The 25,716-nt window shown below is 42.0% G+C and overlaps 1 protein-coding gene across 1 annotated transcript in view; it reads right to left on the bottom strand.

Annotated features, from left to right (window-relative positions):
* The window catches only part of LAMB3 (laminin subunit beta 3), a 91,566-nt gene that overhangs the window by 6,106 nt on the left and 59,744 nt on the right, over positions 1–25,716 (bottom strand). Inside the window, exons 11-19 of the mRNA XM_075853677.1 lie at positions 21,485–21,640; positions 18,584–18,780; positions 13,477–13,573; positions 12,686–13,055; positions 11,458–11,618; positions 10,422–10,627; positions 9,815–10,018; positions 7,934–8,078; positions 114–321 (exon numbers count right to left, since the gene is read on the bottom strand). Coding sequence (XP_075709792.1) covers positions 114–321; positions 7,934–8,078; positions 9,815–10,018; positions 10,422–10,627; positions 11,458–11,618; positions 12,686–13,055; positions 13,477–13,573; positions 18,584–18,780; positions 21,485–21,640 — 1,744 coding nt within the window. The remainder of the gene's footprint in view (positions 1–113; positions 322–7,933; positions 8,079–9,814; positions 10,019–10,421; positions 10,628–11,457; positions 11,619–12,685; positions 13,056–13,476; positions 13,574–18,583; positions 18,781–21,484; positions 21,641–25,716) is intronic.

The raw sequence follows: 25,716 nt of genomic DNA, 5'->3' as shown, positions 1-25,716 counted from the left end.
AAAAAAGGCAAGTATTTAACCTCAAGACAAAGGTCCACTTTACTTTGTTCTGTTCTTTATTGGTGTAATTCTATTATCTGGCATTATATTTCATCAGGTCTTTCTGAACATACCTGGCTTCCTCAGCCTCACTTTGTAGTTTCTTAGCTTTGGCAATGTCCTCTTTGGTTTGTGACAGCACCGCATCAATATTAGGCAACTTTCCTGCTATGTTACGTATTTCATTTATTTTCCTCTGAAGGGAGAAAGCATCAACGGGTAGCCTGATGGACAACACATACTCGCTGACCTTTTGGATAGTGGCTGGATCTGTGGAAGGCTCTAAGAACAGACAGATGCACAATGACCCTTTTGTTTTCATACATTAAATACAGGACAACTTTATATATTTAGCTATAGCTAAGCCTTATTTGTCACTGTGTCCTAATGGCTTGTAATATTGTTTCATTATTTTAATATGTGAGTTTTAATGGACTATTGAAGTGCTGTCTTTATGAAGTTAGAAGAAAGTGGCAAATAGTGTTGGCGAAATGGCTATTTCTTCACAATCATGTAATATTAATATCCATACAGTCATTTCCCTTTAAATGACCAAATTTTCTAGAATTTTACATGGTTTCAATTTCAATAGATTTTAAACAAGCACACTATGTCCGGACGTCAGCATCCTGACGCATGTAGCAGAGGCGTGGAGTTTAAAGGGAGCTGGAAGCCACTGACTTTCAGGTAAATACAAGTGAATAGTGGATGTGCAGCATTCCTTAGATTGTATGCAGCACATCCTCCGTAGTCCTTGAACGATCTCCACCCCTCTCTGCACTTTGTACAGCAACTGCCGAAGCTTCCTCCAGCGGTCGGGTCGGAGAAGAAAGAGGAGGCAGGCTCACGAGTCACAGCAGTCTTAGATAAACAGCATGTCAGGACAAGAGGAAACTTTGCCTTTTCTGTTCTGTCCCTCTCCTCCATGATTTCTGCAGCTGGTTATCAGCTGCTTTTTTAATTTATTTTTATCTATGCTCCTATTCACGGGTGTCCTGGGGTGGGGGAAGTGTAAAAGGATCTCATCTGCGAACCTGGACTGCCTACATGTCAGATCTTTCATAAAAGGTTAAGTCATATATGAGTCTGTATAAGTGCTCATGTATTTGTGTGTATATGTATGTATGTATGTATGTATGTATGTATGTGTGTATATATATATATTTATCTAGTGTGTGTATGTGTGTGTGTGTGTATGTGTGTGTGTGTGCGTGTGTGTGTGAATATTAGTGTGTATATTTGTTATTTATATATGTATGATACTGCATTTATAACGAGAAATGTAGAAATGTGTGTATATATATATATATATATATATATATATATATATATATATATAGAAAAAATCGAGCAAAGAAGCAGCACTCAATAGCAAAAAATGAAATTTATTCACCCAACACAGCAACGTTTCACTTCCTCCATGGAAGCATTTTCAAGCGTACTTTATTTTTTATGTTATTGTATATATATTCCCCAGCCCAAAAAAGCTTAAAGGGTACCTCCAATGTTGCTGTGTTCCTGACATTCTATAAATTGAGGGGGCCCGTGCCACCTGGCCCGACATAACATTATGTGCTAGGCTGCGTGGCATGGGCCCCCTCACCCGGTGGCATCACTAGCACCGGGCAGCCGGGGGCCTCTGGCGACTGCCACGTTTAATTGTATCTGCGTCCTTAGGACGAGGATACAATTGAACACTATTGCAGAGCAGGGAGATAGCTCCCTGCTCTGCCGTTTACCTGACTACAGGCCATGTTAGGCCCACAGCCTATAAGGTGCAGGGACAGGATACCTGTGCAGGCAAGCGTGGTGATGTGATCATTAAGCTGGCCTATGCAAGTGTCCCGTCTCAGGCTGCGGAGGAGCTGAGGCTCCATTCGTCGCGGGTACAGGGCTGAGCATACGTTTTTTTTATTTGTTTGGGGTGGCACTATCTACAAGTGGGGGCTCCTTGGGCTATGTGGCACTATCTACAAGGGGGGCTGTGTGGCCCTATCTACAGGAATGTGTCCCGGTGCTTTAAGTTTTGGGTCAGTTTTTTTTCAGCTATTAGGGCAGATACAGACGGACGTTGCGTTTTTGCGCGCGCAAACAACGCAGCGTTTTGCGCGCGCAAAAAAACATTTGACAGCTGCGTGTGTCATCCGTGTATGATGCGCGGCTGCGTGATTTTCGCGCTGCCGCCATCATAGAGATGAGGCTAGTCGACGCCCGTCACTGTCCAAGGTGCTGAAAGAGCTAACTGATCGGCAGTAACTCTTTCAGCACCCTCGACAGTGAATGCCGAACACAATATACAGCAACCTGTTAAAAAAAAAGAAAAAGTTTGTACTTACCGAGAACTTCCCGGCCGTTGCCTTGGTGACGCATCCTTGGTGACGCGCCTCTCTTGACATCGGGCCCCACCTCCCTGGATGACGCGGCAGTCCATGTGACCGCTGCAGCCTGTGCTTGGCCTGTGATTGGCTGGAGCTGTCACTTGGACTGAATTGTCATCCCGGGAGGTCAGACTGGAGGAAGAAGCCGGGAGTTATCGGTAAGTCAGAACTTCGTTTTTTTTTACAGGTTCATGTTTATTGGGATCGGTAGTCACTGGCCATGGTGCTGAAACAGTTTAACTCTTTCAGCACCCTGGACAGTGACTATCTCCGGACGTCGCGTACCGGAAATTTTTTTGCCGGGTTCGGCCAAAACGAGTTCGGCCGAACCCGGTGAAGTTCGGTTCGATTGTCCGGGTTCGCTCATCTCAAAGACACTCCATTTGGATGTTTGGAAACAGAAAAGTACGTGGTGCTTTTCTGGTTACATTCATCCTTTTGACAGCTGGTGCGCTGTTTCAGTCGGTTCGCACGGAAGTGCTTCCGTGCGACCTGCGTGGTTTTCACGCACCCATTGACTTCAACGGGTGCGTGATGCGCGAAATACGCGGAGATATTGAACCTGTCGCGCTTTTTGCGCAGCTGACAAACGCTGCGCAAAAACCACGGACTGTCTGTACTGCCCCATAGACTTGTATTGGTCTGTGCGTGGCGCGTGAAAACCACGCTGCCCGCACGGACCGAATACACGCTCGTGTGAATCCCCCCATATGACTATGAAAGAACATAATTATGTGATAACAGATGTTAGAATATCAGTGCTAAACTGTTTGTTGCAATTTTTGTAACCCTGTAACTAAAGGTTAATAAGAGTACACTAGTGGCCTAGCTGTATTTTTACATTGCACACAAAACTGATAAATGTTCATTGTCGGGGGATGGGGGAGTAGAAGATGTGGGGTGGGGGGTGTTTTTTGCGTGCAAGGGGGGGGGCCAGTCAAAAGTTTGCTATGGGGCCCAGTCATTCCTAGTTACGCCCCTGTTCACACGCTTAGCAAAAAACATCTGGAAATACGAAGCTGTTTTCAGAGAAAACAGCCTCTGATTTTCAGGCATTTTTGAAGCTGAAAATGAAGCTTCTCTATGTTCACACTGAGTTTTTTTATTTTTTTTTGACGCGGAAACCGTTCCGCAAAACTCGTCAAAAACGGCCCTAAAATACCTCCCATTGATTTCAATGGGAGGCGGCACGCGGTTTCCTCCCGGGAGTGGTAAAACCGCCTAGCGGGAGAAAGAAGGGACATGCCCTATCTTTGGGCGTTTACGCCTCTGACCTCCCATTGACATCAATGGGAGGCAGAGAAAGCGTGTTTCGCTGCGTTTTATGTCCGCGGCGCTTAATGGCCGCGGGCGAAAAACGCAGCGAAAATCGGCGTGCAGGGAGAGGAAAATCTGCCTCAAACGTCCAAACGCAATTTTGAGGCAGAAATTCCGCCTGCAAAAAACTCAGTGTGAACATAGCCTTAATTTAAAGTTTCTTTTGAGGCCTCTTTTCAGGCATTTTTTGAGGCGTTTATTGAGGCGTTTTTCATAGTATTCAATGGAAAAAAACGTCTCAAGAAGTGACATGCTACTTCTTTTTACGGAGCGTCTTTTTACACTCTGTTTTTGAATACAGCGACGTAAAAAGACGCCCCCATATTAACTAAATGCTGTCTTTCTCATTGCTTTCAATGGGCAGATGTTTGTAGGCAGCTTCCGTTTTTTCAGCCATTTTTCGAGGCGTAAACGCCCCGAAATACGCCTGAAAACACTGTGTGTGAACATACACTCATAGTAATAAGAAATGCAGCAACCCTCAAAAGCACTAGTTGTGTAAATGGAAAATTCATATATTCCCATTAGTGTAAGGGTATGTTCACACGATGTGTTTTCAGACGTAATTCGGGCCGTTTACGCCTCGAATTATGCCTGAAAAAACTGCACCATTACGCCTCCAAACATATGCCCACTGCTTGCAATGGGATTTACGGTGTTCTGTTCCCACGAGGCGGAATTTTACGCGTCGTTTTCAAAATACGGCGCATAAAAAGAAGTGCAGGTCATTTCTTGGGCCGTTTTTGGAGCCGTTTTTCATTGACTCCATTGAAAAATAGCTCCAATAACGGCCGTAAAATACGACGCGAAAAACGCAAGTTGCTACAAAAACTTCTGAAAATCAGGAGCTGTTTTCACTTGAAAACAGCTCCGTATTTTTAGACGTATTTTGCTAAGCCGTGTGAACATACCCTAAATGTAACATCAACCTATTGTGTTTTCTTCCAAGTAAAATAATGCAGCAGCAAATTAAAACGTTATCATAGCCCTATGTGAACCTGACCAACAGCATATGTTAAGGCTTAAAAACATGAAGCGGATTTCAAAAGAAAACAACCTCTGAATTGACGCCGTTTTTTGGAGCTGATTGTTAAGGCGTTTTTGTGCGTATTTTGAGACGTTTGCTCAAAACTGATTTTTGAATTGTCAATGGGAAATGGGAAAAACAAACATAAAACGAAGTGCCATATCGCTTCTTTTTTAAAGAGCATATTTTTACAAGGCGTTTTTCAATTTAGCAGCATAAAAATGCGTCTCATATGTACTACACAGTGTTTTTTTTCCATTAAAATCAATGGGAAACTGTTTGCGGACGCCTGAAATTATGCAGTGTGAACATGGCCTTAGAATTGACTGGGTTAGATACAACTCTCTTTGTCAGCATATATTACTGGACTAAATTTAAAGTGACAATCTGGTTATGGGGTCATAGTGTGTGGGGCTGTATTCAGCCTCAACCATTTATTTCTGTAAAAGATAGTAGCCATGGCGATTGATGATACCATAACTTCAGACTAACGCTTTTCCCCTTAAGGCTGGGTTCACACGTGGCGGAATTTCACTAGAATTCCGCTGCGGACACTCCGCAGCGTTAATCCGCAGCGGAGCCGTTTCTGCATTGACTTCCACTTCTATTTAGAAGTGTTCGTTTAGACGATGCGTAAAATTCCGCTGCGGAGCATAGGCTGCGGAGCGGAATTTGGTGTCCGCAGCATGCTCTGTCTGTTGCGGAGCAGTGGCGGACTCATGGCGGAATTTCTCCATTGACTTCGATGGAGATTCTAATTTCCGCAATGAAGTCCGCAGCTGTCATGCACATGTCATGTGTGCTGCGGATGCGTCTTGCTTTTTTAACTTGACATTTCTTCATTCTGGCTGGACCTATGTATTTCTAGGTCTACAGCCAGACTGAGGAAGTCAATGGGGCTCCCGTAATGACGGGAGCGTTGCTAGGAGACGTCTGTAAATAGTCACTGTCCAGGGTGCTGAAAGAGTTAAGCGATCGGCAGTAACTGTTTCTGCACCCGGGACAGTGACTACCGATCCCAATATACAGCAACCTGTAAAAAAAATAGAAGTTCATACTTACCGAGAACTCCCTGCTTCTGTCTCCAGTCCGGCCTCCCAGGATGACGTTTCAGTCTAAGTGACGGCTGCAGCCAATCACAGGCCAAGCACAGGCTGCAGCGGTCACATGGACTGGCGCGTCATCCAGGGAGGTCGGGCTGGATGCCGAAAGAGGGACGCGTCACCAAGACAACGGCCGGTAAGTATGAAATTTGTTTACTTTCACTAGGGAAAGTGCTGTCCCTTCTCTCTATCCTGCACTGATAGGGAGAAGGGAAGCACTTTTCCCGCAGTCCGCAGCAGCTAGTCCGAATCAATTTTCTGCACATTTTGGGCAGATCCGCAGCCGTAATCCGCATCCCGGATTAGGTGCGGCATTGATGCGGACAGTTGCGGAGGAAATCCGCCACGTGTGGTCATGCCCTAAAACATAGGGGGAAGCAATAGTCCATATTAGGCCTCATCACAGCTTTCTGTATGGAGCAGACGGGCACAGGCTGGAGGCATCAATGACCAGTTTCTGCCTGCCTACACTGCAGTACCAAAAAGAAGTCATATATTTATTTTTTGCAAGCAGAAATATGCACCACACGTTATAGGGGATCTAAAATAAATCTGCTTTAATATACATTGTTTCTGGATATGTATTTATACTAAAAGTAATGCATTAAGAATGGTCATCGTCAAGCACCGCTCAGCTACAACTATGACAGTGTGTACTATATGTTGTATCATAATTATATACTGATACTAGAGCTTATTCTGGCCTGCCCTTCCACTGTAAAATCCTCCTTCACAGCAGAGTTCTGTAGGATCCCAATGTACTGTGTAAGCTGCCAATGGCATCGTTTTTAAAGCTCGTCTGAATGATCTGACAGTAATACCTGGCACAAGTCTGATCTCTCCCTGTCATATATTCTATAAAACCAAAGCAGGTGAATCTACAGTAACGGACTTCACTCTAAACCAAAACAGGTAAGTAGAAAGGCCATAATGATCTATGATCCAAATGAATGATAAGAAAGATATTCTAGCACACAGTAATATTATTTATTCATCAAAACTTGTGTAGCAACTCTACTGAGTTTAAATATATATATATATCCATGAAATTGTGGGGTCATTTGTTTACTTTGTCTGATACAGTATAATCAACCGTGTTCCAGAAGCCCTCACTCTGAAGGACTGTAGTCGTCCATTGAAATCAAGAACAACTGACACATCAATGTTTATTTTGGAATTTACTCAGTGGAAGCCTGCAATCCAGCAAATATAAATACGGAAAGGATTCAATGGCTTCTTGTTTGAAAACTGCTTTGTTGTCCAGTGTTTACAATGTGACCATCCAAATGTGGGTGGGACTGCACTATGATTGACAGCTCTGCTATGAAACTACAGTTCCTGTTATGACTGTCCTGTGTTTGGAGATCACTACATGCATCCTGCAGCTTATAAAACATCATCTTGTCAATAAACCAGATACTACAAGTTAACGGACATTTCAATATATCAAGAAAAGTACAGAATGTCATAGTCTCCTGGTAGACATCGCTCTTTATAATCTGCCAAAGTTTGTGGTAATGAGTCAGAGCAGAGAAAGATGTGGGTTGTGGGAACTCACATCTAGTGTCTGATCAAACTTTCTAGCAAAAGAATGAAAACAAGATGTGTTAAAAACCCACAGCGATCTGCATTATGTACTTTATATTAACCCAAAAAAAAACAACTCATATTTCACAAACTCAAACAGTTCAACACTGCATGTAATGGCCCAAGCATCTACATTGCACCAAAGAAATAAGAGCGTTTGTCTCCTACTGTGGAGACATGATCTAGTTCAGAAAAGTAATCCCACAGAGGCTGCCCTGTTATTAATATGATAAGCTGATATTGTAAAAAGTCAGCAGCTTGGCTCAGACATGTAGTCTGATTAAGTAGTCTGCACAAGGAGCACCTGAATGCACAGCACGTGTTCAGTTCTCCACAGGTATAACATACCTAGAATATAACAGTCACTAGATACTATGTTGTATTCATAGACTTCACTACTTTACCAGAAAAATACAAATGATTCCAAAGTGTACACAAACTTGTCAAAACACACATCTATAAATTATAGTTCCCATGCTTACCTGTCAAAAAGTCTCTAACTTGCTGTATAAACTGTCTGGTACTTTCAATATCTTGTTCCATGCGGGTCCTCGTCCGGGTCACTTGTTCTGACAATTGTTGGGCGCTATCCTTGATCTGATTGGATGTTTTCTCGGCTTCTTTTATCTATTAAACAGACATTGCAGAACTCAAGTAAGTTCTTTATCAGTATACATCTCCTTAAAACGGTTGTCCACTTTGGACAATGCTTTTTTGTTGAATAGAGTCCCTCAAAAATAAGTCAATCACAGGGAGTCCTGCTGCTGGGACACCAAGCGGTCAGCTGTGATCTACAGGGGAAGCTGGCAGCAAGTGATTAATTTCCCAAATACTAAACGAAAAGTATATCTAGCTTCATCCTATGTAAATAAAATGAGAAACGTTTTAAAGGAATTATATAATAATAGCAAGTGTCCTACTAACTTTAGTAACTATGCTTTGCGATTACCACCAGCATCTTCGGAAAAGATGTACAAGCAGCGTAAATAAAAATCAATGAGAATATAACTAATAATAAGACCGATTTGCTTTGAATTGCAAGAGTAAAACATTATAATCAATATAAAATGTTACACATTTAGAATTCAACGACTTGACATCCTAAATCAGGACTCCATTTCTCTCAAAGGGGTACTCCGGGACATTATCGTTTATGACCTATCCTAAGGGTGTTGTAGGGGTCCAACGTCCGGGACCCTCCACAATCCATACAATGAAGGGGCACTGTGCAGACTTGTACTACAGCTCGACTTTTTCAACTTGAATGGGACAAGCTGTAGTACCAGGTACAGCCACATTTAGAGATGAGCCACTGTGTGTACGTGTTAACAATTAACAAATGCTTAACAAAAAAATAGAGAAAGACCTTTGTAGTTGGCGTTTAAAAAACTTTGAATATATAGAAAAATTGCCAATAGAAACCCGTTTTTTTTTCCCAACTACTTGCTACCTAGTAGAATAGTTAAATTGTAAAAACATACCTTTATTTAAATGAAGTAGGGACAAACAACATAAAATGTAAAACTACAATGTGTGCCGACTAGTAATAGTATCAATGTTCCTATGCCATACAAGAGATAAGAATAGCCCAATGCAAATCATAAGCACTGAGTAAAAGTACCAGCTGTAGTCAATAGTATAGATCAGCTATCACTAAGTAAAGGTACTAACTATGGTCAATAGTAAAGGTCAGCTGTTAACATTGCTCTAAAATAGGATTAATATGGCCCCCCTGACTCGTTTCGCTTTACTTAGTGATAGCTGATCTATGCTATTGACTACAGCTGGTACTTTTACTCAGTGCTTATGATTTGCATTGGGTTATTCTTATCTCTTGTATGGCATCCGAACATTGATACTGTTACTGGTCAGCACACATTGTAGTTTTAAATTCTATGTTGTTTGTCCCTACGTATATTTTTTACAATTTAACTATTCTACTAAGTAGCAAGTAGTTGGGGAAAAAACTGTGTTTTTATTGCTTCTGGCAATTTTTCTATAGACAAAATTTAACAAATAGCACCCATAACCCCCAATCACCAATTCAAGAAGTATCTGTAGTTTATAGACACTTATATCCTGAACATTTGTCACAAAGGAAAATATTTAATGGATGTGACTCTAATTATTGGGAGACGGAGGAAACGGATACTACCTGATGGCTTTTGAGATGTAAACTTTTCATTTAGGGCTTGAGAAAAACTAGATCTAACCTAGAGTACTAGGGTTGATAATGAGTTCATACAGGGATGCTATGTACTTGAATTCAATACAAGTAGGGAACGTTGAGAACCCTGGAATGGAGAAATCATCATCCCTTACTTCCAGCTTTAGCATACCATATTACAATAAGTGTTATTTACCAACTGTGTGTTCTTCAGCAGTTGGCTATTCAGGTCCTGGAGTTCTTTAGCAGTTTTCTGTGTATTCTTTAGTGCATTCATGGACAAAGGAAATGCCCCTCTGCAGCTGGATCCCACCTTGCACAATGTAATATTGTTCCTGTGACAGACAGTGCCGAGGCAATTCTCTGGGGTGCAGGGCTCTGTTCTTACACCCTCACAGATCTGCATAAAGTTTTTAAATCAGTCAGTGTTATCTAAGCGTTCCATCTGAAATAATATTTTCCATACGATAAAATAGCACATATGGTGGGTTTATTGGAAATGAAGGATAAGCTCTAGAAGAAGATTGATATCATCATTGAATCTGAAGAGAACAACACTAATAGTGAGACATCTACCTATCCCCAAACCCCTTGCACCAGCAAGTGATGTTCAGTATCCCCCTTCATGTTGTTAGATATCTACCACTTACATAGTCGGATTCTTGTCCAATCGTCAGATCAGTCCAAAAATCAGGCCATATATGACCAAGTAGAGTATGTGTAAAGAATATTAGAAATTTTACCAACATAGCCATCTAATAAACGGCACCATGTGATATAAGAATAGTGGCATGTACAATTACCCTGTTGATGGTTGGAGTAAGATTTGGGTAGGATAGCTCGTCTTTTAGTGTCTCCAGGTCAAGCAATGCTTCTTGGGTCGTCCCTTCAAGGCCATTTACCCCTCTCCTGCTTTCCTTTGATTGGGATACAGTTGTCTGAGCCACTGTTACTCTCTCAGCTGCCTCTAGTGAGGATTGGTAGGCTGCATTAACGGTGCTGAATAGACCTAGAAACATAGAGGGAGATTTATTATGCATTTTTTTTGGTGGAAAAAAAGTAGCAAATTTTGTGACGGTTTTCAATTTTACGCTGCTCTTGCCGTTTTTCTAAAAAGTGGGTGGGACTTAGGTGGGACCACTCACAGCCTGACAAATTTATTAGAATGTATGCCAGAAATTGGTATAAATTATAGCGTAAATCTTTGCCAGCTCATAGTTGTTCAGTTTGTGGCACACAGACAGCCCGAGATGTGACAAATTTATTATAGGGACTTTCCACTACTGTACAATTGACGACCTATCCACGGGATAGTTCATCAGTATATGATCAGTGCGTGTCCGACACCCGGACCCTGCACCGATCAGCTGCTCCAGCTGCCTGCGGGCACCGGATGTCACACCCCCTTGAACATGAACACGGCCGCTATGCAGTGTTCGGAGCCATCTGCTTCCAGCTCCAAAAACTGCATACCATTCAAAACATCCGGTGCCAGGAGGCAGCCGGATCAACTGATCTGCACGGGGTCTGGGTGTCGGACCCACACCGATCATGTACTTATGACCTATCCGGTGGCTAGGTCATCAGTTGTCCGGTAGTGGGAAAACCCCTTTAAGAGGTGTGCGCCTCTTAATAAATTTAGCACATCTTACTCCACAATCCTTCTTTTTTGAGACTGGTTTGTAAAGCTCCAGTCTTAGTATCATTCACCTCATAATGCCTAAGCTTCAGGTGCCATTAATCTTCACATTCTGTTCAAGGTCTTTGCCTCTTGCTATAATTTGCTGGTACAAGTCTGTAGTACAAATAAGGAAGGTCACACCAAGGGCAATAGTCTACCTAAGGCATTTGTAGAGATGCTGTTCCCATGCTGGGTCACTTTCCTCTCGTAAAGCTCATTAATGTTGTTAAAATTAAACCTCAATGAATTTAAGTCAGCTGAAAGAGAACCAAAGCTATCCACCAAGTGCTGGTCCGGCTTTAGTTGTGACATGTCTTCCCTGTAAAAAAAAAAAAAAAAAAGATAGTTTGTTGTTTTAAAATATTTTAACCTAGAAGAGCTATACAGAAACCATTTAACCTACTTGTATGCTCGAGTCTTCTGTCTTCTCAGAGACATATTAGGGCAGATGTACTAAGGCAGTCTAAGATTTAGACAGTCTAAACTTAGACCAGGCAGTCAGAAGATGCACTAAATTCTTCCCAGTGGTGCACGTTGTATGAGAAATTTGGCGCATCTTACTTAACCTGCTAGACACTTTTACGTCTTATACTACAGAATTTTGAGCCAGTGTCCTTGACGCATAATGTCCTTTTTAGCATAGCCACTCCCCTTTTTCAGAACACTTTTAAAAAGTGTTCAGCGAGGCACAAACATCTGGTTTAAACGAAAAATATGCCAAACTGTGACAAGATTTTGGCACAATTTATGACACATTAGAACTGCAGACACATTAGTATATATGCCCAATTATACTTAAAAATCCAACCCACCAAGAGGCATCAGGTATACTCATGTATGAAAAACAAATAATGTCTCTGTTCCTATAAAATCGCATTTGGCTGCTTTGAAACATCTAAAAGATTTAGCATTTCACTGTTGTTACTGACTTTTTTGTGTTGCTGCCTGATTCAGTCAAAGCAACACTAAGGTCTCATGCACATGGCAACCAACAAGTTATATGGAGCAGTATTATGGCACCCATGGAAATCTATGAGGCCATGCTTCCTTATGAATCCAACATTGAACGTTGTATTATAGAGGTATTCTTCTCAATAATCACTGCTTCTAGGGGGGATATCTCCATAATACGGTGCTGTAGTGAGCACCATAAGGTGTCTATGTCTCTGTAGTAATAATAATGTGGCTCTGTGGAGTGAATATCTCGAAATAAAGCAGTGAAGCAAATCATACCTTTTCTTCAATTTCCTACAACACTCTGAAGATTCAATATTATAGGTTGTTCTATAGCTATGATAAATTGAGTGTAAACGGACACATAAATGGCTCCAGACCACCAATTGGCTCCAGCATTATGTTACCCATTGTAACAAAACTAACATTTACCTCATTTTTGTCAGACGATTCTCCATGCGCAAGATCTCACTGTCCGAGATACCAGAACCACTAGACAGCCTCTGGATACGCTGAAGTTCAGCTTCAACATTGTTCACCCGAGGTCCAAAGTCCACATCAAAGTTCCCTATTTGTCCAGAAGTGGTGTTCTGGAAAGTTTGCATTTGTGTGCCCAAACTTCTAAGCTCATAGTCATAAAACTGGAAGCAAGAATGGCAAGGCTTGCAGTTAGGGAATGTATCAGTGTAACCTCTTTGGCACGAGTCACACCGTTCTCCCACAAATCCTGGCCGACACAAGCATTTCCCAGTTGCCTTATCACAACCATTTTCAAAAGTTCCTTGGAAGTTACAGTTGCATTCTGCATTGAAAAAAATGTAAACAAAGCATGAAATCCACGGGCCGTATATCACGGTACAACGCCACCAATGATTATCCTGCTCTTCCAACATACTTGGAAGGTATATATTTCTGAGGTGCACAGTATACACAAACATTCTTGATATTGATATTTAACAGTTAACTACATAAGGTAATGACTTATTCTGCATGTGTGATATAAATACAGTATACAGAGCATGGTCCAATCTTGTCCCATTGTATTCCCCTTTGATGTTCAATAGTACAGACATAAAAATTCTGTGAACATGATAATTAAATTTATTATGCTTTGAAGCTCTTCTTAATTTGCATATATTATTCATTCGTATTGAAGACTTATCCTTGAATTGAACTTTTATGCTGCAGCATAAGGGGGTTCTCATGTAGAAAACAGAACAAACCTCGGCATCCGGACTGTAGGGTTCCATACATCCTGTCCGAGCACTCAGTGCAGAGTTGGCCACCAAAGCCCTCTCTGCACAGACATTGTCCAGTGACCTACATGGAGCAAGATAAGATTTGTTATTAGATGCTAATCCACTAGTCTGATATAAGCACTGATCGACGTCATTACAATTATGATGATTATTATTTGGGCTCAGTGTCTGATCCCTGGGGAAACCACACATTGGGACAGCATGGACCTTTCTTCCATTACCTGAATATCCTACTCTTTGGTGATATTATAACCCCTTTATACAAAATTATGGTTGTTAAATGTTACAATGTTATACGGAAATATACTTTTTTGACATGGCAGGCATATTGGGGTGGATTTATTAAAGTGATGTACGCCAATATTCTGGACTTTAACTGCAGAAAAATGTGAGAATTTTACTTTTACGCCATACAAAAAAAATGGATGTGGTTCATCAGAAAAGGGTGAGGCCAAGCCCCAAGTAATTTTCTATATTTTATGCCAGAAAGAGGTAAAAAAAAAATTATATAGGTCCCCAATGTCTATTAGATCACATGTAAGGGGCTTTGCTCTTTCTTATCTATGTCTTGTTACTGGTGGATTGGTACAGTGGTGAAGGATACTCTGGAGATCCATGAATGAGGTAATCTATTGAAAAAATCCCACTATCATCTATTTAGTATTTGGAAATACATTTACTATTCTTGTACTCTGTCATTGGTGTCTGCCCCTTGGTAAGCTACTGTGATATCACAAGAGTGTTTCAGTCTAGTAGGCAGCCAATTTATTAAGGCTGGTGCTTCATATACCAGTCTTAATAGTAACAAAAGTTAAAGTAAACTGCGGCACATTTATTAAAAGGCGATAACCATAAAAATAAAAAACCCACATACACACCTCAGTGCTTTTCCTCTCCGGCTCCCTTATCACTCCGACGCCGCTCATACAAGGGCTTTATATGTGATGCAGCACATCAACGTCATCAGTGCTGTGTCACAAACAACGTCCTGACGCTGCTCGGCATCATTATGTTGTATGAGCAGCGCTGGAGTTAAGAGGTAGTCAGAGGGAAAAAGAGGAGCAGAGATGAGAGTATAATTTTTTTTATTTATAATGTCCAATTTGGTAGGGGGCAAAGTAGTGGCCCAGCAAGAGCCTCTACCTTGCTATTCTCCGTAGAGTAAAATATTCACCAGCTAGGAGCAGGCGTAGATTTCCACTATAATTTCGCCAGTTGGCATAAATTATAATAAATTTGCCGGGCCTTGGTGGCCACGCTTCCTATTAAAGGTGGTGAGGGGTTGCAGAAAAAGACTGCAAATTGTGACTTTTGGGCCCTTTTGCGACTTTTCTACACCAAAAAACTAGCGTAGAAATGTTGAGATATTACCCCCATTGTGTATTTACATAAGACTCACTACTTTACTCTGCAGAGATATTCTCTATGTTCTTATTTAAATAAATAATAATTAGTTACATAATCTCGGTACTTAAGTGAGCTATCTCTTAGATCCAGGTGATCATATCTAAGAAACACTGCAAACAGGGCTGGCCTTAGAGGTGTGCGACCTGTGCGATTGCACAGGGCGCTGCACCCTCTCAGCATATAGGGGGTGCCACTGGGCTCTGCCTCTACTCTGTCCTCTGCTTAGTTACACACACGGAGTAAATAAGAGCTGAGGAGCAAGAGAAGCTCTGCCACAGCCCATCCTGCAAGAATCCTGTGATCCTGTCAGCAAGGAGAGATGCTTAGTGTCTATGTGTGTGTATGTGTGTATGTGTGTGTATACAGTATGTGTCTCTGTGTTTGTATGTGTATATGTTACAGTTTGTGTGTGTATATATGTGTCTGCATTGGTTTATGTCTCTTTGTAAAAGTGTGTGTTCAATATTAAGGTAGAACAGATAAAATGAAGATATCTGTGCTGGCCCCTACATACCCTTCTGCCCCTATATACCCTGCTGCTCCTTATATGCCCTGCTGCCCGTTATATACCTTGCTGCTTCCTATATACCCTGCTGCCCACTATATACCCTGTTGCCCCCTATATACCTTGCTGCCCCTATATACCCTGCTGCCCCATATATCCTGTTGCCCCTTATATACCCTGTTGCCCCTTATATACCTTGCTGCCTCCTATATACCCTGCTGCCCTCTATATACCCTACTAACCCTATATACCCTGTGGCCCCTTATATAAGCAGCTGCCTCCTATATACCCTGCTGCCCCTATATACCCTGTTGCCCCTTATATACACTGCTGCCTCCTATATACCCTGCTCCCTATATATCCTGCTGCCCCTTATATACCCTGCTGCTCCTTATATGCCCTTCTGCCCCTATATACCCTTCTGCCTCCTATATACCCTGCTGCCCCTTTATACACTGCTGCCCCTTTATACCCTGCTGCCCCTTTATACCCTGCTGCCCCTATATACCCTGCTGCCCCCATATACCCTGCTGCCCCTATATACCCTGTTGCCCCCTATATACCCTACTGTCCCATATACACACTGATGCCCTATATACCCTGCTGCCCCTTATATACTCTGATGCCCCTTATATACTCTGCTGTTTTTTATATACTCTGCTGTTTTTTATATACTCTGCTGTTTTTTATATACTCTGCTGTCCCTTATATACTCTGGTTTCCCTTATATACCCTGCTGCCCCTTATATACTCTGCTGCCTCTATATACTCTGCTGCCTCTATATACTCTGCTGCCCCTATATACACTGCTGTCCATTATATACTCTGCTGCCCCCTATATACCCTGCTGCCTCTTATATACTCTGCTGCCCCTTATATATCCTGCTGCTTCTTATATACCCTGCTGCCCCTTATATACTCTGCTTTCCCTTATATACCCTGATGCCCCTTATATACTCTGTGCCCTTAAGGGAAACACCACATTTTTATATATAGTAATCTATAAAACTTTAACCAATTCATGACAATTAATTAATGGAAATAATATAAGGTGTATCTCCAGTTTGGAAGTGCACTGCATGATATACATACATATATGTACGTACGTATACACACACACACACACACACACACACACACATACATACATACACATACATACATACATACATACATACATACATACATACATATATATATATACATACATGTGCCTCTGCGTGTGTTTATATGTGCCTGCGGGTATAGTTATCATCTACAACATTATCTGTACTTAGAGATTTATCACTGTGCTATCTGTGGTGTTACATTGGACTGCAGGTAATACTACTACATTATCTGTTCTCAGAGAGTTATCACTGTGTTATCAGCAGTGTTACATGGGACTGCAGGTGACACTACTACATTATCTGTACTTAGAGATTTATCACTGTTATCGGTGGTGTTACATAGGACTGCAGGTAACACTATTACATTATCTGTACTCAGAGTTATCACTGTGTTATCTGTGCTGTTACATAGGGCTGCAGGTAACGTCTACTACATTAGCTCTACTCAGATAGTTATCACTGTGTATTCTGTGGTGTTACATAGGACTGCATGTGAAATCTACTACATTATCTGTACTGTGTATATATGTGCCTGTGTGGGTATATATGGGTCTGTTTGTGAATGCATCTTTGTGCTTGTATATAAGTGCCTTCTATGTATTTTCATATGTTCCCGTCTGTGTATTTATCTGCCGGGGTGTGTGTGTGTGTGTGTGTGTGTGTGTGTGTGTGTGTGTGTGTGTATATATGTGTTTGTACATCCATATATTTACCTGTATGTATGTATGTATGTATATTTGCCTGTATGTCTAAATATCTGTCTTTATGTATGTACAGTATATATGCTCCAGTATATGCGTGTCTATATATGTGGTTAATGTTTGGTTGTGTAGGGGGCGGCAATAGAGAGTCCCACACAGGGCGCCATCCGACCTAAGGCCGGCCCTGACTGCAAAACACTTCAATGTCTCATTCCTTATTCATTTACATCCATAGTAAGAGTACTTATGAACCAAAATAATATACTTCTACTTTAATACTTTTAATTATATCCCCCCAAACACACACATTTCATTACTACTCGTAATTAGCTCAGAACCTTTTTGAAAAGGGGAAAGGGTTGCTGGTAGAGAGCTGCCAAAAAACAATCCTTAATGACAGGATTTGATTGCCTATTTTACTCATTAATTGCATAATAATTCTTATATCATATTAAAACAAATGTGTGTTCATCTCTTCATGATATTTCAAGTGCACATTAATAATTCTAGTGGTACTCTAAAAGAGTGTTGCTCAACTCCTGTACTCAAGTACTCCCAACGGGTCTTATGGATAGAATACCTACGGCAATTTCTGATGCACTGAAAACAAGGAAATTAGCGATGCAATACTAAGCAAAGCCTGAAATCATGACCTGTTGGGGATACTTGAGAACCGGAGTTGAGAAAAACTGCTCAATGTGCCTCTCATTATTAGTCATTGGTAATTGTTATAATCGGCTGTGAGGGACAAGTAGCGCTACTAGCTGGTGCCATTCACACTATGCCTAACAGAGCAGGGCAGGGGAGGAGCTTAGCTGTGCATGATGAAGGCATGGGTGTGTCCAAAAAGTAACATATTAACAAATTCAAAAAGTGGATGCTATTACTTTTATGGGGACAAAAACATTTCTAGCACCACACATGCGTCTATATATCCTCATCGAAGCTCTGCACTGTTATTTATATGTAATTATGTCGTTCTGACCAATTTTTATAATATTTATTAATTGTGTTTGTGTTTTGGGGTTCTCCTGGGGAGCTAACAAATAAATATCAATGTACTTTATTACATGAGTCACATCTGGAAATCCTGACTTTTTCATTAGGCTAATAAGGCTCAAATGCACTAGTTGCTTGATCACATAACTCAAATTACACAAAAAGTAAATCCCATACTGAAAAGTCAGGCCACCTTCGTATACTGTCTGCTACCCTCAGTTGACTGACAGAAATTAAATAGCCCGATTCCTTCTGCTTTGTGTTTGGATAGAGATAGCAACTGTCTAATATTTTTGCAGCCTATAACTGCCCATGTCACATATTAAGAACTGTGTAATGATGGCCTTTACCTGATTACATTGGGGACTGTAAGAATTCCTAGTATGACAGCCACACATCTGACATCCCTTCCCACTGACAATATTCCAGTAGTGGGAGGCGCACTGGTCACAACGCAGACCTATGACATTTGGAAGACACCGACATTGTCCTGTTTCACTGTCACATGTCTGGTCTCTCTCAGTGCCTTGGGGGTTACAATCACACTCTGTAACAACATGAAATCGCCAAATTAGCACATGCATTGATTAAACTGTAACCCAGGTCTCTACAAACCATATAAATGTTGATGAAATATTACCTTGTGAGTGAGACTTAGCATTTAGTGAACATGGCATATCTAATGTATGGATGTAGTAGAGCCTACGCTGCAATGCAGGCCGAGTCTGTCTTTTGGTGTCATGTTCTGGGAGTTGTTAAATAACGGTAAACCTACTGAGTATTTTGAGTTAAAGACTAAATTTAAAATTCTATTTGGCTTTTGTTACACAAAACTACCAACACTTACGTTACAAATCTTATACTCTAGTTTTCTTCGTCATGGTTTGACATCTGAATTCAGGAGTACTGCATTTCACCAGAACATAGGCTCAGGGGTTAGCACTGTTGGCTTGCAGCACTGGGGTCCTAGACACATCTATTATGGAGTTTGTATGTTCTCCCTGCATAAGTGTTTTCTCTGTCACTTCAAAAATCATACTGATAGGTTAAATGACTTCCTATGAAATTGATTCTAATGTGTGAGTTTGAAAAAAAAAAACTACCTGGCGATAGGGAGTGACGTAAAAAGGAAAATAAATAGCAAATGTATCTGCCTTCAGTCCCTCAGACAACATCAGTTTAGAAATGCAATCTCCCTCAAACTATGGAACTCACTACCAGTTGAGGACTAATTTTTTGGGCTACTTTAAACTAAACTAACCTAAAAAAGACAGTTGATTGAAAAAACAGCATCTTTATTGGAAGCTAAGCCATGTGAAGGCTGAAAGAAGAAAGCTATATTTATGTTTGAATTGCTGATTTCACATTTTACACCGATTAGCCATAACATTAAAACCACCTGCCTAATATTGTGAAGGTCCTCTTTGTCCCACCAAAACAACTTTGGCATGTCAAGGAATGGATTCCACAAGACTCCTGAAGGTGTCCTGGGGTATCTGGCACCAAGACGTTAGCAGCAGATCCTATAAGTCGTGTAATTTGCGGGGTTGGACTTTTCAGCGCATCCCACAGATGCTCGATCGAATTGAGATCTGGGGAGTCGACACCTTGAACTGTTTGTCAAGTTTCTCAAACCATTACTGAAAATTTTTGCAGTGTGGCAGGGCACATTATCCAGCTGAAAGAGGTCACTGCCATTAGGGAATACCATCGCCATGAAAGGGTGTACTTGGCCCATGTTTAGGTAGGAGGTATGTATCAAAGTAATATCCACATTAATGCCAGTATATAAGGTTCCCAGTAGAGCATTGCCATAAGCATCACACTGCCTCCACCAGCTTGCCTTCATCCCATAGTGCGTCCGGTGCCATCTCTTACCCAGGAAAGCAACGTACACACACCCAGCCATCCACATGATGCAAAAGAAAACGTGATTCATCAGACCAGTCACTTTCTTCCATTGCTCCATAGTCCTGTTCTGATGTTCACGTGCCAATTGTAGATGTTTTCGGCAGTGGTCAGTATAGGCACTCTGACTGGTCTGCGGCTATGCAGCCCAAAATGCAGCAAGCTATGATGTACTCTGTGTACTGACATTTGTATTATAGTCAACATTTACTTTTTCCCCAAATTGTGCTATAGTAGCACTTCTGTAAGGATCAAACCAGAAAGGCTAGCCTTCGCTCCCAACGCCCATCATTAAGCATTGGGACTCCATGACCCTGTCGCCAGTTCACCGGTTGTCCTTCCTTGGACAACTTTTAGTAGGAAATAACTACTGCTGTTTTGGAGATGTTCTGACCCAGTCGTCTAGCCATCACAATTTGGCCCTTGGCAAAGTCACTCAGATTCATATGCTTGCCCATTTTTCCTGCTTTCAAACGCATCAACTTTAAGAACTGACTGTTCACTTGTTGCCTAATATCTCCCACCCCTTGACATATGCCTTGGTAATGAGATAATCAATGTTATTCACTTCACCTGTCAGTGGTTTTTAGGTTGTGGCTGAACTGTGTATAATACAAAAACAGCTATTCAAAAGTATTCTAATTCTTAAAGTAAAAAATATAAAATAAACTATATAAAAATCAGAGCCCTAAGTAACTTTTACAGTTTAAAACTATTGTGTTAAGCTGTGTATTTCTTTTTCAATGACAATTACTGCCCTCTGGTGGATTTTAAAATTAACAGTGGGTAGCTACATATTTATATCTGCTACATTTTTCATTGTCAAGGCCAGTTTTAGAAAGAGTGTGGCCCTGGGCAAAATTAAAATTGGGTCCCCAAAAGCTGAGTTATTGTTTCAACGATGCAGTCAATTCAAAAGGCGGGTGTACAAAAAGCTACAGCGCTGATTTCTAGTGCGTCCATGAGGGTTGCAAGCCACGAAGCATATGTCCCCTCTCATACACAAAAAAATAATCTATATACATATAGTTATTAAATCATACAACTATACTAGGATCAAATATTTCCACCATACAGAGATTAAATATTACCTACATACTGTTACTAAACACATCTATTCACTATACAAAGACCAATATTACCAATAATACTATACAATGGGGTGCGACCGGGCCCAAAAGGAAAGAGGTATCAAGTATATCTCTGTCAGTGGGCCCCTGAGGGAATGTGGGCCATGGGCAATTGCCTAGTTTGCCCCTTGCCCTGTTCATTGTGCTATGAGAAACAGAAAGAAAATCCATATCGTGTTGAATACCATATAGATAAAGGTCTATACTACTTACTAGTACAACCCTGTGGGTTGGCAGCACTTAATTGGTAATATCCTGGTTTGCATTGATCACAGCGCTCTCCTCCAATGTTTTCTTTACATATACATTTTCCATTCATAGGGTTACAGCTGCCACCTTCTACACTGCCCTCCGGATCACAATCACATGCTAAAAAATAGATAAAACATTCATGCTTTTAACAAACATAAAAAGAAAGATGAAAAACATTAAAGTAAAAAGTCGTATTACGAACAAAATACAAATCTGTTTTAGAAAATCTGTGTTTTCAATGGAAAAACATCCTCTGATTTCAAGGTGTTTTTGAACCTGAAAATGGCATTTTTTTAATTTGAAGCTTATTGTGAGGCTATTTTGAGGTGTTTTTTGTAGTGTCAGAGTATTCACACGTACTTTTTACAGACGTATTTCTGAGCATAAACGTCTTACACCTGGAAAAACACCAGTAAAACGCCTACAAACAGCTTACCCTTAAATTCAATGGGAAATAGACTGTGCTGTTCACATGAGGTGTCATTTTTTGCTGCTGAATTAAAAAAACGCCTCGAAAAAAAAAATTGCATGTCACTTCTTGAGGCGTTTTTGGAGCTGATTTTCCATTGACACTATGAAAAATGCCTCAAAAAGAGAGCGAGAGGGAGATGGAGAGAGAGAGAGAGAGAGAGAGAGAGAAAATGTTTAGTGCTTTAACTGTCCTCATTCCAGCAAGTTAAATATATCTTCATATTTTTGAACACTATACATTTTTATTAATTAGTTATTGAATGCTATTTCTCTGCTCTTATGAAAAAAAAATTGAAAAATATAACTTAACATTTTAGTTATAATTTAAAGAGGATCTGTCACTAGTTTAGTAATGCCCTATCTCTTGGCTATTCTAATAGGCGCTGTCACACTGATAATGTTATTGAAAATCGTGTCCCAAAATTATTATAATATTATAAAAGTTAGGAGCGTTTTTCTAAATATGTAAATGAGGCTATACTTGACAAGTGGGTGTCAACACCAGCGATTCTCCTGATGTGGAGAACCATGGAAAGGTGAGCTTGTTCAATCTGTACACATGTTGTGGTACTGTGTGTTTGTGTCTGTCGCTGTGGTGCTGCACTTGTGGGGGATGTGGCTCAGAGCCAAGGAAGATTGGCGTGGAACGACAGCATGGGTGCTTTTGGGCCTCTGGGATGCTCCCTCTGCAGGAGTGGTGTTGCAGTGGCAGCGACCGCCACGCGGTGCTGCAACCAGTAGAGTAGGGACACACTTTTTGAGAGTTCGCAAGTGGGCTTATACAATTTGATCAAAATGTTAACAAAGCATGTTCATATTTATAAATTTTTGCCTAGCTGCTATAGATCAATGTATTACAAGCGGATGTGTGGTCCATGTCTAGTCTCTCATATTGATATTCTCCTGAGATGGAGCTACATCACAGCCTCTGACACTGTCCTATCAGCATGAAGCTGCTTCACGCACAGTGTCAGAGACTGAGGCTGGAGGGAAGTGGGATCACTTAAAACTGTCAAATCTTGGGCTGTGGACTACCTAGTCAGGGTTGGCCTTAGGGGTGTGCGACCTGTGCCATTGCACAGGGCGCTTCACTCCAGCAGGTGGAAGGGGGCGCTGCGCTGGCTCACTTCCCTTGCTTGTTTCAGAAGCGCCTGGCATCGGCCTTTCTGCCCGAGCGCTTCTTCACTCAGTGGCGTCGCTACGGCTGTAGCAGGCATGGCAGCCGCTTGATGTCTCTGTCAATATATGGACAGTGACATCAGGGATAACTCCTGTAGCGGAATCCCCATCCACAGCGCTGCCGACTCTGTGACCGATGATTCCAGTCCAGGAGAAGCCCTTGATGTCACTGGGGGCCACAGGGGGATTCCGCTCCTTTAGGGAGCTACAGTGGCGCTATCTACAAGAAGGGGGGTGCTATCTGCAAGGGGCCTGTGGGCTGTGTGGCACTACCTACAAGGGGACTGTGTGGCACTACCTACAAGGGGGCTGTGTGGCACTAACTACAAGGGGGCTGTGTGGCACTACCTACAAGGGGGTTGTGTGTCACTACCTACAAGGGGGCTGTGTGGCACTACCTACAAGGGGGCTGTGTGGCACTACCTACAAGAGGGCTGTGTGGCACTACCTACAAGGGGCCTGTGTGGCACTACCTACAAGGGGCCTGTGTGGCACTACCTACAAGGGGGCTGTGTGGCACCACCTAGAAGGGGGCTGTGTGGCACTACCTACCAGGGGGCTGTGTGGCACTACCTACCAGGGGGCTGTGTGGCACTACCTACCAGGGGGCTGTGTGGCACTAACTACCAGGGGGCTGTGTGGCACTAACTACCAGGGGGCTGTGTGGCACTACCTACCAGGGGGCTGTGTGGCACTACATACCAGGGGGCTGTGTGGCACTACATACCAGGGCACTGTGTGGCACTACCTACAGGGGGCTGTGTGGCACTACCTACAAGGGGGCTGTGTGGCACTACCTACAAGGGGGCTGTGTGGCACTACCTACAAGGGGGCTGTGTGGCACTTCCTACAGGGGAGCTGTGTGGCACTATCTACAGGGGGCTGTGTGGCACTATCTACAGGGGGCTGTGTGGCACTACGTACAGGGGGCTGTGTGGCACTACTTACTGGGGGCTGTCTGGCGCTACCTACAAGGGGCTGTGTGTCACTATCTACAGGGGGCTGTGTGGCACTACCTACAAGGGGGCTGTGTAGCACTATCTACAGGGGGAATCTGTGAGTGGCGGCCTGATAATCATTTTACTGTGAGTGGGGGGCTGATAGTCATTTTACTGTGAGTGGCGGTCTGATGGTCATTTTACTGTGAGTGGGGGGCTGATTGTCATTTTACTGTGAGTAGCAGGCTGATAGTAATTTTACTGTGAGTGGCAGGCTGATGGTTATTTTACTGTGAGTGATTGGCTGATGGTCATTTTACTGTGGGTGGGGGTCTGATAGTCTTCAAGTGGTTTCCACCTCTAAGCTCCAATTGAAATGAATATGAGGCTGAAAATGCCTGTGACGCTCGTTTAGAGCTTTTTTTGCCTGTGTCTTTTGAATTAGCTTCAACGGCTTAAAAAAAATGACAAAAAAAAAGTCAAACAACGTTGTCAATTCAAAATCTGCTTCAAAATTCCTAAAGGAATTTTGAGTCTGATTTTTTTTGCCTTACAAAAAACGCTGTGTGGACATACCCTAAGAGTGTAGTTTTTTTATTTTTTTTTCTGTCTTTCTCGAAACAATTTTTGTTAGAGGTGACCTGAGAAAATTTTATTTTTCCAGTGGTGTTCAAGTCCGAAAAGGTCAGAAAACTCTGTAATAGGCTACAGGATCACGCTGACCTACGCAAGGAACCCGTCGTGGAGCAGCCCAGTTCATCGTGGAAACGGGGCCTAGGTGAATAAAAATTTTTGGGGTTGTGGGCACTGTGTACAAGGGGGAGGTGGGGGGCTATATGGCACGATCTACAAGAAGGAGGTGGGGGATTATGGCACTGTCTACAGGGAGTCTGTATGGCACAATTTACAGGGGGGCACTATCTACAAGGGGGGCTGTGTGTGGCAGCCAGGGAAGGGGGGCATTATACTGTGTGGTGGCCACTAAGCGGGCATTATACTCTGTAGGGGTACTACAGGGGGTAATATACTGTGTGTGTGTGTGTGTGTGTGTGTGTGTGTGTGTGGGGGGCACTTAGGGGGCATAATACTGTGTGGGCACAATCAGAGGGCAAAATACTGTGTCCTTGAAGGAGTTATAATATATTATTAAATATTATTATTATACTGTATGGGGGGCACTAAAGGGGCATTATACTGTGTGGGTGCACTATACAGGGAATTATACTGTGGGGGGCATTATGCTTTTATTATGGGACATCTTTTTTATGATGGGGTGGGGCTTCGAAAGATAATTTTGCACGGGTCGCCATCTATCCTAAGGCCGGCCCTGTACCTAGAACAGTGGTTCTGGTATCACCAGTTGAAAACACAGTCGGGAATAGAAGCTGTATACTATATAATCACGCTGTGTTGCTGGGCTGGGAAGAGGAGAACTGTAGGACTGATTGGACAGCGTCATACAGAAAACATTACACGGCCCTGAGTGAAAAGAAAGAGTTACCTCCCATTAGGCTATTATAGCCAAATCCCCATAATTAGAAAAATGCACATAACTTTGCAAATAAACATTTTAAAAAACCCAAAAAATACTGTAGTTATCAGCAT

This window comes from Rhinoderma darwinii, chromosome 2, assembly GCF_050947455.1.
Source record: "Rhinoderma darwinii isolate aRhiDar2 chromosome 2, aRhiDar2.hap1, whole genome shotgun sequence".
NCBI lineage: Eukaryota > Metazoa > Chordata > Amphibia > Anura > Rhinodermatidae > Rhinoderma > Rhinoderma darwinii.
Note: the sequence above shows the minus strand (reverse complement) of the source record. Positions and strands in the feature narration are given on the sequence as shown.